General features: G+C 44.5%; 1 protein-coding gene across 1 annotated transcript; it reads right to left on the bottom strand.

Annotated features, from left to right (window-relative positions):
• Positions 1-2,508: 2,508 nt before the first annotated feature.
• Positions 2,509-6,485, bottom strand: pts (6-pyruvoyltetrahydropterin synthase). Its single transcript, XM_075457077.1, has 6 exons — positions 6,279-6,485; positions 4,982-5,061; positions 4,849-4,871; positions 4,663-4,719; positions 3,064-3,134; positions 2,509-2,968 (listed from the first exon to the last, which is right to left on the bottom strand). The coding sequence occupies exons 1-6, from the start codon at positions 6,368-6,370 to the stop codon at positions 2,845-2,847; spliced, it is 447 nt and encodes a 148-aa protein (XP_075313192.1). The 5' UTR covers positions 6,371-6,485; the 3' UTR covers positions 2,509-2,844.
• Between the last annotated feature and the right edge of the window lie 8,196 nt (positions 6,486-14,681).

A 14,681-nucleotide genomic window follows, 5' to 3' on the forward strand; every position in this document is an offset into this window, starting at 1 on the left:
TCAGGTTTCCAGCTTGATCACAAGACGCATATAGAGACAATTTGTACGATTCTGGCTTAAATATTGACAAAGAAACAAACTTGTTGGAAAATGCCCAACCTGCCTGATGGAACCACATTGCCCCCTAGTGGTCTGCAGTGTTGATTAGTTGAACATTTAAATCCCAGAGGACTCAGTAAAATGGACAATATAGGCAACTAGTAACTTCTAACGATGTCCCTTCGGTATCTATTTGGTATTTGTTTGGTGTCCCCATTGTTAACACAGAAAATTAGCATTGTGTGATTCACTATTCATATGTCACGATTTCATAGATATTCATCTGAATTTTGAAAGTCATAATTGTCTTTATCATGTGTGTTATTTTGATGTCTTTATATTACAAGTCTATGTTATATCTTTAATCTGCATATCTTAACAAGATGTGGTGTTTTCAGAATCACCGAGACAAATGTTCTATGAGATGGGAGTAATGGAGAAATAAGAGTTTTCTTTGTCTAAATCCAGAAATCCCCATATAGCACAGATCACCTTACACAGACATGCACACAGTTCAAGCATGTCATTGGCTGAAAAAGTAGTGTAAGCCCCGCCTCCGAGAGTCAAAACCCGGAACCCGCGGAAAACACGCTCTCTCTAGTTCTCTCGTTTGCTGGCTCGCTTCAGGCGTCTGCTCTCTTGCTTCTTGCCTCTTGTTCCAGAAGGGTTCCAACCCAGAGTTTCAGAAGGAGATTTGAGCAGAGAACAGCTGCTCAGAGAGTTTTGGAGATGGTTTAAGCAGAAGAGAAGAGCTCTCTAGAGTTTGGGAGTTTTCCCATAATCTCAGGAGAGAACGGAAGGACGTGTGGATAACGATGCAGCGGACGACCGGAGGAGACCCTCCAGAACCCAGTGAGACCCCGGAGACGAGAAAGAAAGACCCGAACAAAGAAACAGATTGAAATACTCTGAAGATGCACGTTTTACGTGTTTTTGTTCGTCCCTCGCCATCCACGTCCTTCTACGTCGCACGTCCTAACCTCCGCTGTTTCACGCCATCATCACCTTTTCCTACCAAGAAAGCCAACTCCAAGCAACCTTTTATTAATCTTCTGTGAACTTAAGTTCACTTCATCAGAGAAGCAACGGACCCACTGACATCAGAAGATTCGATCATCTAACAGCAAAGCCCTCAACACCATCGTCCCCGTTTCCCGGTGGAAAGAAGCAACTGAGAAGCTAAAAAGTCAGCCACGACAGCCAGGAAGGCCCAGAGAACGGAAGAGAAGTCCCCTCGGACCCCACGTGGCCGCTGCCGTGTTCCGACTAAACAGAACTTCAGCACAGTAAGACCGACCCGTTTTCACCTTAAAGTGGGTTTGATGGATGTCTCGAGGCTTTCACAGAATGATAAATTAATCCGAAATGTCAGTATTTAGCGTCAAATAGTCAGCCAACCCAAACTATTTGAATACATCCAGTATCTCCCCATTCCCCATATTTTATTTTATATTCACTAAGTGTTTTATATAATCACCCATATTCCATGCATCTCCTGTTTGTTTAAAGGTTCATGTCTAAGATCATATCATTGTAATAAACAGTTCATATATCTATATATATGTTATAATCACAGATTGTGTCGTATGCTTTCTTTACGTAATGTCTGTCCAACCAAACGAGAACTTCACGAAAGTAGCGAGATATGAGACTGAATATTAATTGATTATTAATTGATTATTAATTAATTTAACACCAGGATCGTAAGATTTCGAACAGTTTTCCTACCTGACTGTGACTTAAATTAAGTCAAAACCTAGGTAGGTGGTGCCCTGAATTCGAGGTAAGGTTTATTTGAGACTGTAAGAACATCTCATAAATCCTTATATTTAATAGGTATATAAATACCCGGTAACGCTACAACTCAGTCACATTTGGCTCTGACAGTGGTAAAAATCTGTTTGTTAACTTTATTCCGGGTGATGTTACATATTCTCTGTTGATACCAACAGTTTGACGATTCTTCGGCTTAGCACCAAGTCCATCATACGTGTCTTTACAGAGTCTTGGAAAAGACACTGTATCATTTAGCTTTAAGTTGGAGGTAGCAGTTTTTTCACCCTTTCCTTTGGAAGTAAATGTGGACTTCTTACCACTGGATTCCATTGGGAGCGTTTCATGAAGTCCCATTTCAGTTTCTAAGGCAAAAATCCTTACTTGTAGCGCCCAAATTTCTTGTTGATATATCCGACAGCTTTCACAGGGCTTGTTGAAAGGTTTGTAGTCACTGGCTCGTCAGATAAGTTGTAAAAAGAATAAAAATGATTTTTAAAAAGTCTTGGTTCACTTAAAAGAAAAAGAATAAAATTATATCCAAGTCTTGTGGAAAGAAGTAAAATGATTTAAAAGCAAATAAAGCGATAAGCAGCAGGAGGAAGCAGAGACACGTCTGCACCCTTCGGAAGCAGGGAATAAGTAACTGCAGACAGTCGAAGGAAGATGATGGTAAAAAAAAGAAAAGAACAGCTGTTTTCATAGTTATGTTGAAATTGTTTATTTTCATGAAACAATACTGAGACTTCATGCATTGTTTTAATGAGTTCACAACTCAAAAAGGACGTCACTGTTCTAAATAATCTCATCTGCCTTAACAAAAGTAAACATTCTGTAAGAATACCAAACTTCTGGACTTGCTACAAAAATCATGGGAATGTAAAAGTAACAATGTCATCTCTGAGTCTTCAACAGGTTTTATCTGTTGGAGTAATCAGGGTCTGTGGGCACCTGAAGCCAGACAGAGGAGCTACATAAACAAAGATTGACGGCACTTTCGGGGCTACTCGAGCAAAGTCGGCACTTGGACGTTTACTCTCCTCGATATACAACAATGTTGTTATCGGTCTCGTAAATCTTGATCTCGTAGAGCAGGTTAGGGGGAAGTATCTTCGCCATGTTGTCCCAAATGTAAACAGCCACGTTTTCCGTTGTGCTTTAACAGCAAAAGAGAAAGAATAAGACGATCTGAATACACATGTGGAGTTGGTCAGAAAAGTGCTGTCAAAATGACTTTGAGACACTACACACCTGGCAACGCTAGCAAAGTAAGGAACGTCCTTATCCAGATTTCTGTGGTCCAGTGGAGTCATGATGACCTTCTGTTGGGAGGATAAGTTTGTGTTTTAATCAGTTAAGATTTGGAAGAAAAAAAAAACACTCAAGCCGAGACGTGGAGAAAATGCTGCACAAAAGTCTAAAATTGTTTTATTTCTGCCGAAAACGTTTTCAAAAAGCAACTTTTCAAACCACTTTTGTAACGCAGCAGTTTCCCCCATTAAGCTGCACTTGCTCATATTTCATACCAAGAATGGCATTTATGTCTTTATGTGTTGTAAAGGTGGTTGGTGATAGAGAGTAACTTGAAAGTAATCATTAACCAACTCTGCAGTATTTGTGTGTTTTTGCCTTCTTTCACTGTTTAAAGTGGGCATATGATGAAAATACTTTCTTTTTCTGTGCTTGAGCTCATTTATGTAGGCATCTGAAGAGACTGCCAACTCAGGAGACTCAGATATAAGACAATCCCATCTCTTGTGGTACTTTCTATCTGCAAATGTGTAATTCACAGATCCAATCAGATCTGCCGCCTCCTCAGATGTCACAACTGAGTTACAACCACGAAGCAAGCTTCACACATATGGAATCAGACCTTAGTCAATAAAACCAAGCAAAACCTCTCAAATATATTTGAAAAAATAGTAAACTGAATATCTGTCATTTTTTATTTTTTTAAATATCGGTCTTCAGCTCTTATCACCATAACTATTAGCCAGATAATCTAAACATATCCAGGATATGCTGAACCTGTTTCAGAGTACACGTGCTTAGCCGGTTAAGCCCATTCAAAGTAAAAGACTAGCTCGTTAACATAGTATAAAAACTAAACAAGTCATTTTTACTAAAATAAAATCCAAAATGAGGAATGGATTCATTTTAATGTTTGTCTATGCCTCTTCCAGTTTCGTGCAAAACAACTGGAACAAAAACAAGAACTACATCACTAAGACAAGCTCAGCATCAAGGAGTTGAAGTTGCAGCTTGGATGTGGAAGAAGTGGACTGCTGAGGGAATTTCACCCTTTGAAAACAACAACAACCCATAAAAAAACAGAAAATGTCAAACTTCAGAACACAGCACTGACAAAGTATATTCAAATCAGCCTCAGATCAGCTGAAACACTCTGTGTATTTAAGTCCAGGTTGAAGACACACCTATTTTCAGCTGCATTTGAATAAAGCTAAAAACTTAATCACATTTTAACAACTGATTTTATCTATTGTTCTTATTTCTTTCTTTCTTTTTTTAAATTTAAATCATGCTTTTTATTTCTACTGTTTTAATGTATCTGTAAAGCACTTTGAATCGCCCTGTAGTTGAATTGTGCTATACAAATAAACTTGCCTTGCCTTCAAATCGACACATCGATTGATCAAATAGGATATGCAACATGAAACATGACAGCGTGAATACTCAATTTCCTCTCAGCCTCCACAACAGCCATTACAAAACCAAAAGACCATTTGACCAAATGTCAAATGATATCTTTTTGAAGGAGAGTTGACATTCAGAATGTTGGTTCCCCATGCTTCAGCTAACAAAAAGATAACGAGTTTAAGATAGTTTTACCTCAATATACTTCTTGAGGTCGGTTAGGTTCATGACCATGCCGGTAAGACGATCGATCTGCCAACGTATACACAGGATCCAAGGGTTAAAGAGTGCCTGATATGGGCCAGGTCGTCTGGGACTCAGCTTCCCTTCCTAGTTAAGTTGGACCAGAATTCTTCATTTGAATGTCTGTTTGATACTCACCTTCCCGCGCACCGTTACCTCCACTGTGGAGTGAAACAAAAGCACTGACTGAATAGGAGAGCAGAAAAACAGCAGCTCCACAGAGTTTGTTCAGAAATATTAGATGTAAAACAGGTGAAGACGCACAACAAACCTTTGTAGTTGTGCCCATGACCGTTGGGATTGTTGCACTTCCCAAAGACTTTTTTATTCTCCTCGTCACTCAGGTGAATGCTGAAACAACAGAAGCAAGCAAAACCACATGGACACATGGAATAAGTTATGGACCAGTGATTTTATATATCAAACAAGGAAATGAATCAGGGGCTTATTGACATTGCTGCCTACGTGTACAACTCATACTCAACCATTTTTAGCTTTTAAAACAATAATTACATTTTGGATTTGCAGCAGTATACACAGATTAGGACATTATAAACATGCAATTAAGATTATCCAAAAAGTAACATGGTAAGAAGTGAGACTACAAGATACTTCGCACTACAGTGAGGAAAATTAGAAATACTATCGTCTTAATTACTGGTTCTTTCTTTCTTCTGTAACGCCTTTTTCACAAGTCATTATTTTTATGATAGGAACGGATGCACGTGAAGGCAGCGTTAGCTTCGCGGCTGGTAAATGCTTTTGACAAACTACTAATCCCATGAAAATGATACCAAAGCCTCAACTCTGAGTTAGCTACGCTGTGAACCGTTAGGTAGGCAGGAACACAGGGGATTTCTCACACTTCGCTCTGATTGCTCAGAACTGTATGCACCAGGGGCGAGGCTAGGGTATTTTTAGTGGTGCCATGGCACCACCGTGAGATAGCTCGGCACCCCCTGGCTCAGGACATTTTTAAAATATTGTATTATGCAAAAACTTTTCTTTTTTTGCTCAAGGATGCATTATTTTAGCGACCATTTTATTTATTTTCTAGCATTTGTTTTTGTTTTAACCCTTTACTCCCAAAATAAATGTTATCTTCAATATTTGTCTCAGGCTCTCTGTTATCCCTGTCAAGCCACAGTCTTTTGAAATGAAGAGGTCAAAATTGAATGTTGTAGGGGAAAACACTACTCAAAGCAAAACTAATACGGCTCCAAAATTTACAAATGTACTAGTTCGCCTCAATTAGTGAGAAATAATGTGCCTCTGTGAGCACTGGGGGCTGGGCCCCCCTAAAGACCAGATCCTAAAATCGCCCCTGGTATGCACTTTGTTTCCTGTTCGACGTTCATCGTTCTTCAGTTCAGCGCGAGCTTCAGTGTAATACACAACCAATTTCCCCTCACTTTCACTCGTTTATTATAAAAACGACAGCAGCGAACTGTTCTATTGGAACCCCCCGCGGCTGGGTGACTGTTCGTTTCATTCGGCGTCCACTGCAGACACAGCCGCCCTTGGAAGTCGCTTCGCTCGGCCAACAGCAGCGGGAGGACGGCGGGTACCTGTGGAGTCTGTGACAGGCGCTGAAGCTCTGGACTCGGGTGATGTATCCGATGCGTTCCGCCGCGTTATTGCTCGTGGAGGATTCGGCCATGATCGGAACGAGCACAGACACAGGATGGGGATGAAGAATAAAACGCTGATGCCAAAGCGAGACGAGTTAAAACCAACAGGCTGCTGTCAAAAGCCCCGCCCCTTGTGACTCACCCTGCCCGTCATTGGCTAATTTCAGGGCGTAAATACAGGTCACATGTCCCACACGCGGAGGTAGAAGCCCTAAGGTTGAACATGGTTTAGTCACAGCAAAGCATGTACGCTGTATTATTGTGTTGTAAAGTCCTCTCTTGATCAAATTTCTTAACAAATGACCTTGTGGTTGTTCTCTGCTTAAATTGAGCGTTTAAGAGCAGATGGTAATCAAAGTTTGGCTGAGTCACATGAGCTCAAAGTATGAATGCCGAAGTAACTTGCAGAAGATATTTGGGAAGCTATCATTATGGTGAACTGATTTGGATATGATGCTTTTATATATCCCATTCTTAAAATACTGCTGCATTTTTTTATTCATTAATTATCAATTTAATTATTTTCTGTTCTGTAACAATTTTAGAATTTGTGAGGTATTAGTTCTGCACACTAGTATCCCCCCCCCCCATCTCACTTTCACAGTATACTTCTACTCTAGCCTTACAACAACAGGGGTCCTGGTTTGAATCTCGGCAGGGCCCTTCCTGTGTGGGGTTTTGCGTGTTCTCCCCGTGTATTCGTGACTTCTCTTCTGGCACTCCAGCTTTCTCCCACAGTCCAAAAACATACGTGTCAGGATCATTTGTGATTCTAAACTGACCGAAGGGGCCAGTGTGAGTATGTGTGGCTCTTCCCTTCGTTTGTCTCTGTGTTGGCCCCATGATGGACCTGTGACCTGTCCAGAGTGAACCCTGCCTCACGCCTGTGTGAACAAAGAAGTGGCAAGCCTTGAAAAACACTATTTACAGCAGCAGATAAACAGATCTGAAAGTGATGTTATTAGGAAATGCAAAAAAAAACTCCAGTAAAGACCTGACACAGGACCTGAAATGCAAAAAAAAAAACTCCAGTAAAGACCTGACACAGGACCTGAGAGACATCCGGACCTTCAGCTGATCCATCCACTGCTCATTAAAGCCTCATCGGAAATGTTCTCCATGGAGGGGAGGCTGTCAAGAAACAAAACTGCAGGTTTACTTGCAGCTTATTCCCTCTCTTGTGGAATAAGCTGCCAGTAAATGTCCGGGAAGCAGACACCCTTTCCACTTTTAAGACCAGGCTTAAAACTTTCCTTTTTGATAAAGCTTATAGTTAGGGATGGCTCAGGTGATCCTGAAACATCCCATAGTTAAGCTGCTATAGGCCTAGACTGCTGGGGGGCCTCATCTGTCACACCTTTCCTCACTTTACTCTCTTTTTCCCCCCGTTTAATGTCTGAAATGATATTATGTATATGTGACATTATTGTGGTCATTAACTCGTGTTTCCCTGTTCCAACAGATATCCTTTCAATGGTGTTACAGTGGTTTTTCCCCCCCCTTTCTGTCTTCTCAAACCCCAGCTGGTCGAGGGGGATGGCCACCCTTCCTGAGTCTGGTTCTGCCAGAGGTTTCTTCCTGTTAAAAGGGAGTCGTTTCTCTCCACAGTCGCCTCAGGCACGCTCAGGACGGGAGATTGGACTGAAGACAAGTTTCGGTGCAATCTGTTGGTTTCCTTTGCTAGGAAATTGTTTTTGAATTATATGTTATATGAATGAATTGGATTATTTTATAAATAATTATGATTACAATGAATTGAATTCCAATTGGGTTGAATTGGACTTTATTATTTAAGTGCCTTGAGATGACATTTGTTGTATTTGGCGCTATATAAATAAAAATTAATTGAATTTAATTTAATTGAAAAAGAGAGAAGACTGAGGTTTGCCAAATGACTCAAGAACTGGACTGAAAATGACAAGGATGTTTGTCTAAGAAGGCTCAGACTTTGTTGAAGAATAAAGGCGTTCTTACCAATATTGACTTTAAAATTCAGAATCTCACAAACTTAGCTGTGCACACTTGGACATTTGTAAAGCTGACTTTTTTGCTAGAAGCGTGTTGTTAATAATCTTGTTTTTCATGGTTTCTTCACACTTTTAAGTTCACGTATCAGTTTTGGAGACCTCCTGGGAGTCATGTGAGAGTCATCAGAGGCCATTCTGCCAAAGTCAGAATTTGCCTTTTTAGTTGTGCATCTTTTTCCTTTTCTTTCTTATCATTTTGGTACTAAAACATGAAATATAAAGGTTGTGGGTGGTACTGTTTCTGTACTAATGAGTTAAATGTGTGTTTTTAGATCTAGATATATATTGAAACAGATTGAAACAGACAATAGAAGACTGATATGTTGCTAAACACCTCTGCTACACTAGCAGTTCACAGGTCACCTTATCTGTTCTGATGTTGTTTCAATTCTGAGCATTTGACTGTGAACCAAACAGAATTATTTGTTGAAGTTATATGCCCAGAGGCAGGCCTCCCAGGATGAGGACATCCTGCATCAGTTCTCTAAAGAATCACTTATTTGAGATGTTGTAGAGCTTAGATACATAAGTTCTGTGGGGAATTTGACAGTTTTTCCAAAAGGCGGAACAAATGGAATATCTGATGTGAGACCATTTATGAACTTAGCTCAGTCTAAAAATGTCAATAATAACTATATCGAGTTTTAGATTGGCACCGGACCAGCGACAAGGTGTGGCAATGGCTCTGATCATATTGTGTATTTCTCTATATCGTCTTGAAATTTTCTGATCAGCTTTTTTCCATGAAACAAACAAAAACATTTTCCACCCTGGTTTGGATGTTGTGCAACTGAAGTCATTTCTGCTGGTAAAACTGATGGGCAACCATGCTAATGAGGCAGTGTTTATGTGAGAGCAGCCGAATGAGATTTCCAAAGCCCAAATAATGCACAGAAAAATACCCCAAGTCCAGATGAGAAGAAAAAGAGATGTCTTGTAGGCCGAAGTAAAACGGAACGAAAGCTTAGATCATGTGCTCCCTTAATCATCACAAGAGAGATCTATGGCAAACAAATTGGATGAGCCTGGAGCTCTGATGAGGGGATATCTGGTGTGCAGTGTTCCACTGAGACATGGCAGCTGGAAGATATTCCAGACTCCAATCATCCTCTACCTGTCTTTAAGGCCACAGAGACTGCAGACTGAAGGGTAACAGAAAAGGAGGAGGGACTGCTTAACAACAAATGGTGTAATTTTGAAAAATAGTGCTGAGAGCGTCTCTGAACCCCAGGTGTTGAACTGTTAGCTGTGAGTTTCTGCTCATGTTGTCCACTGAGATGTCACCTGCTGACAGCAGATTTCAATCGTTTCCTTTTTTTCTGTACTCCCAGCCACACGCATCAGCAAAGCCAAAGCCCATAGAGCCAGTGTTCTCATCATAGTTTGCAGCACCATTGTAAATATTTTTTCTTAGTATTTCTTTTTATTTATTATACTTCAATTTTAAATGAAAGGGGAATGAAAGAAAGAGGGAGAGGGAGGGTAAAAGAAAGGAGATAGAACCAGTGTTGGGTAAGTTACTTTAAAAATGTAATCCGTTACAGTTACAAGTTACCTTGTTTAAAATGTAATTGTAGTGTAACTTTTTGGATTACTTTTAAAATGTAATGTAACTAATTACTTTTGGATTACTTTTACCTATTTATGGTATAGGATAATCTGTATATTATCTGTATGATTCCATCTGTATTTATCACATTTATTTATACCATGCTATTTTTCTTTTCATTGTACTGCCATAACTACATTATACATTCTCTGCACATCCATGCATTTCCCTAGGTAATTTATCTATTCTGCACACATCTATTAACCATCTTTCCTTCCTAGCTGTAAATAACTGCATTTTATCTCTAAGGTGACAGCTCCCCGTGAGCTGTCACCTTACTGTGATGGGGGGGTTTGCGTGCCCCAATGAGTCTGGGAGCTATGTTGTCTGGGGCTTTAAGCCCCTGGTAGGGTCACCCATGGCAAACAGATCCTAGATGAGGGACCAGACAAAGAACAGCTCACAAAACCCCTATGATGAACACTATGTTTGGACACCGTGTTCCCTTGCCCGGACGCGGGTTACCGGGGCCTCCCCCTGGAGCCAGGCCCAGGGGTGGGGCCCGCCGGCGAGCGCCTGGTGGCCGGGTCTGTGCCCGTGGGGCTCGGTCGGGCACAGCCCGAAGAAATGACACGGATCCCCCTTCCGACAGGCTCACCACCCGTGGGAGGGGCCATGGGGGTCGGGTGCAGTGTGAGCTGGGCGGCAGCTGAAGGCGGGGACCTTGGCGGTCTGATCCTCGGCTACTGAAGCTGGCTCTTGGGACGTGGAACGTCACCTCTCTGCTGGGGAAGGAGCCTGAGCTGGTGCGCGAGGCTGAGCGGTTCCGGCTAGATATAGTCGGACTCACCTCGACGCATGGCTTGGGCTCCGGAACCAGCCTCCTCGAGAGGGGTTGGACTCTCTTCCACTCTGGAGTTGCCCGCGGTGAGAGGCGTAGAGCAGGTGTGGGCATACTTATTGCCCCCCGGCTGTGCGCCTGTACATTGGGGTTCACCCCGGTAGACGAGAGGGTAGCCTCCCTCCGCCTTAGGGTGGGGGGACGGGTCCTGACTGTTGTTTGTGCCTATGCACCGAACGGCAGTTCAGAGTACCCACCCTTTTTGGAGTCCCTGGAGGAGGCACTGGAGAGTGCTCCTCCGGGAGACTCCCTCGTCCTGCTGGGGGACTTCAATGCTCACGTGGGCAATGACAGTGAGACCTGGAGGGGCGTGATTGGGAGGAACGGCCCCCCCGATCTGAATCAGAGTGGTGTTTTGTTGTTGGACTTCTGTGCTCGTCACGGACTGTCCATAACGAACACCATGTTCAGGCATAAGGGTGTCCACTTGGCACCAGGACACCCTAGGCCGCAGCTCGATGATCGACTTTGTGGTTGTATCGTCGGACTTGCGGCCGTATGTCCTGGACACTCGGGTGAAGAGAGGGGCGGAGCTGTCAACTGATCACCACCTGGTGGTGAGTTGGCTCCGCTGGTGGGGGAGGAAGCCGGTCAGACCTGGCAGGCCCAAACGTATTGTGAGGGTCTGTTGGGAACGGCTGGCGGAATCCCCTGTAAGGAGGAGTTTCAACTCCCACGTCCGGCAGAGCTTCAACCATGTCCCGGGGGAGGTGGGGGACATTGAGCCCGAATGGGCCATGTTCCGTGCCTCCATTGTTGAGGCGGCCGACCGGAGCTGTGGCTGTAAGGTGGTCGGTGCCTGTCGTGGCGGCAATCCCCGAACCCGCTGGTGGACACCAGTGGTGAGGGAGGCCGTCAAGCTGAAGAAGGAGTCCTATCGGGCCTTTTTGGCCAGTGGGACTCTGGAAGCAGCTGATGGGTACCGACAGGCCAAGCGGAACGCGGCCTCGGTGGTTGCTGAGGCAAAAACTCGGGCTTGGGAGGAGTTCGGGGAGGCCATGGAGAACGACTTCCGGACGGCCTCGTGGAAATTCTGGTCCACCATCCAGCGGCTCAGGGGGGGGAAAGTGGTGCACCGTCAACACCGTGTATGGTGGGGGCGGGGCTCTGCTGACCTCAACTAGGGACGTCGTGAGTTGGTGGGGGGAGTACTTCGAGGGCCTCCTCAATCCTACCGACACACCTTCCGATGAGGAAGCAGGGTTGGGGAGCTCGGACGTGGGACCTCCCATCTCTGGGGCTGAGGTCGCCGAGGTGGTCAAAAAACTCCTCGGTGGCAAGGCCCCGGGGGTGGATGAGGTCCGTCCTGAGTTCCTCAAGGCTCTGGATGTTGTGGGGCTGTCTTGGTTGACACGCCTCTGCAGCATCGCGTGGACATCGGGGGCAGTGCCTCTGGACTGGCAGATCGGGGTGGTGGTCCCCCTCTTTAAAAAGGGGGACCGGAGGGTGTGTTCCAACTATAGGGGGATCACACTCCTCAGCCTCCCTGGTAAGGTCTTTTCGGGGGTACTGGAGAGGAGGATCCGACAGATAGTCGAATCTCGGATTCAGGAGGTGCAGTGTGGTTTTCGTCCTGGCCGTGCAACAGTGGACCAGCTCTATACCCTCTGCAGGATCCTGGAGGGTGCATGGGAGTTCGCCTAACCGGTCTACATGTGTTTTGTGGACTTGGAGAAGGCGTTCGACCGTGTCCCTCGGGGACTCTTGTGGGGGGTGCTCCGGGAGTATTGAGTGCCGGACTCCTTGATATGGGCTGTTCGGTCTCTGTATGACCGGTGTCAGAGTTTGGTCCGCATTGCCGGCAGTAAGTCGGACATGTTTCCTGTGAGGGTTGGACTCCGTCAGGGCTGCCCTCTGTCACCGATTCTGTTCATAATTTTTATGGACAGAATTTCTAGGCGCAGCCAGGGCATTGAGGGGGTCAGGTTTGGCGACCTCAGAATCGGGTCTCTGCTTTTTGCGGACGATTTGGTTCTGTTGGCGTCCTCAGGCCGTGACCTTCAGCTCTCACTGGAGCGGTTTGCAGCCGAGTGTGAAGCGGCTGGGATGAGAATCAGCACCTCCAAATCCGAGACCATGGTCTTCGGCCGGAAAAGGGTGGAATGCTCTCTCCGGGTCGGGAATGAGATCCTTCCCCAAGTGGAGGAGTTCAAGTATCTCGGGGTCTTGTTCACGAGTGGGGGACGAATGGAGCAGGAGATTGACAGACGGATCGGTGCGGCGTCTGCAGTGATGCGGGCTCTGCACCGGCCCGTCGTGGTGAAGAAGGACCTGAGCCAGAAGGCGAAGCTCTCGATTTACCGGTCAATCTATGTTCCTTTCCTCACCTATGGTCACGAGCTGTGGGTAGTGACCGAAAGAACGAGATCGCGAATACAAGCGCCCGAAATGAGTTTTCTCCGCAGGGTGTCTGGGCTCTCCCTTAGAGATAGGGTGAGAAGCTCGGTCATCCGGGAGGGGCTTGGAGTAGAACCGCTGCTCCTCCGCATCGAGAGGAGTCAAATGAGGTGGCTCGGGCATCTAGTGAGAATGTCTCCTGGACGCCTCCCCGGTGAGGTGTTCCGGGCCCGTCCCACTGGGAGGAGGCCCCGGGGAAGACCCAGGATACGTTGGAGAGACTATGTTTCTCGGCTGGCCTGGGAACGCCTCGGGGTCCCCCCAGAAGAGCTGGAGGAAGTGGCCGGGGACAGGGACGTCTGGGTCTCTTTGCTCAAGCTGCTGCCCCCGCGACCCGATCCCCGGACCAGCGGAAGATGATGGATGGATGGATGGATATCTCTAAATACTGCATGCTGTACAATCTGCACGTGTTACACTTGATAAGATGCCAAACTGCATTTCATTAATACATGTGCAATGACAATGAAGTGCTCTAGTAATAAATAAGCAAAGTAAGACTTTTACATCACATTTAATTTTTCTTTGCACACCCTTGCTTGTAAAATTGTAAAAAAAAAAACATGGCACCATACAGTTCAAGAAGAATTAAGATGGACGATGGATGGGTAGTCAGTTAGTCATTGAACATTCAACAGTCAATGGAATGTTGACAAAAATAGCATATCATTCAAAATCAAAATGGTAAAAACCATAGTTTTCCAAAATCACACAATCACTGTGTTAGACCAGCAATACAACTGTGGACACTAGTAAAGTCACTTAACATTTGCATTTAAAACACTCAATGCAATGAAACAAATGCAATTTAAAAAAAATACACCTGAGTGTAGCAGCATTATAACTCTGGATGCCACTATTTAGTGTTATTTAGTGTCAAGAATAAAGATCTAAAGATCAGCATAGTGCTGTTTGTTGTAACGGAGCAGCATGGCCTGTTCCATGTGGATATCGGTCATTCGGTTTCGAGATGGAGTCAAAATTTTACGTCCTAGACTAAACAGGCGCTCTACTGGAGCACTGGATGGCAATGTGGTATTGTACTTGATAAAAAGCTGCTTAATGATGGGAAATGCCTGAAGTGATTTAATACTGTTATCTGAATCCTCCAAGTACTTTCTGACTTCATCATAAGCTGTACGGTCAGATGTACTACATGTGTCATTTCCAAACACAAAAAATTCATCAGATCTTGCAGTGTCATCATTTGTCATTTCAACTGGACCCTGTTGTTGTTGTTGTTGTTGTTGTTCTAGTGCAACAGCTTCCTGCAGCAGCATTCTTCTCATTTCATCTCTTTTGTCAGGGCTGAGCCAACATAAACGGAACTTTGGCAAGGTTGTAGTTGCCATTTGTGCTTCATGACAGGCTAACACTGATCCAAACCTCTTATCTACAGCGTTAATCAGAATCAGAATCAGAATCAGAATCGCTTTTTATTGCCAGGTATGTGGACACACACGAGG

This window comes from Odontesthes bonariensis, chromosome 23 (genome assembly GCF_027942865.1).
Source record: "Odontesthes bonariensis isolate fOdoBon6 chromosome 23, fOdoBon6.hap1, whole genome shotgun sequence".
Classification (NCBI taxonomy): Eukaryota; Metazoa; Chordata; class Actinopteri; order Atheriniformes; family Atherinopsidae; genus Odontesthes; species Odontesthes bonariensis.

Coding starts and splice junctions, on each gene's coding strand:
- pts (XM_075457077.1), bottom strand. CDS start 6,370: ATGGCCGAATCCTCCACGAGCAATAACGCGGCGGAACGCATCGGATAC. Junction 4,720..4,848: donor AGGTAACGGTGCGCGGGAAG/GTGAGTATCAAA, acceptor ATACGTTGGCAG/ATCGATCGTCTTACCGGCAT. Junction 2,969..3,063: donor TACTTTGCTAGCGTTGCCAG/GTGTGTAGTGTC, acceptor TTGCTGTTAAAG/CACAACGGAAAACGTGGCTG.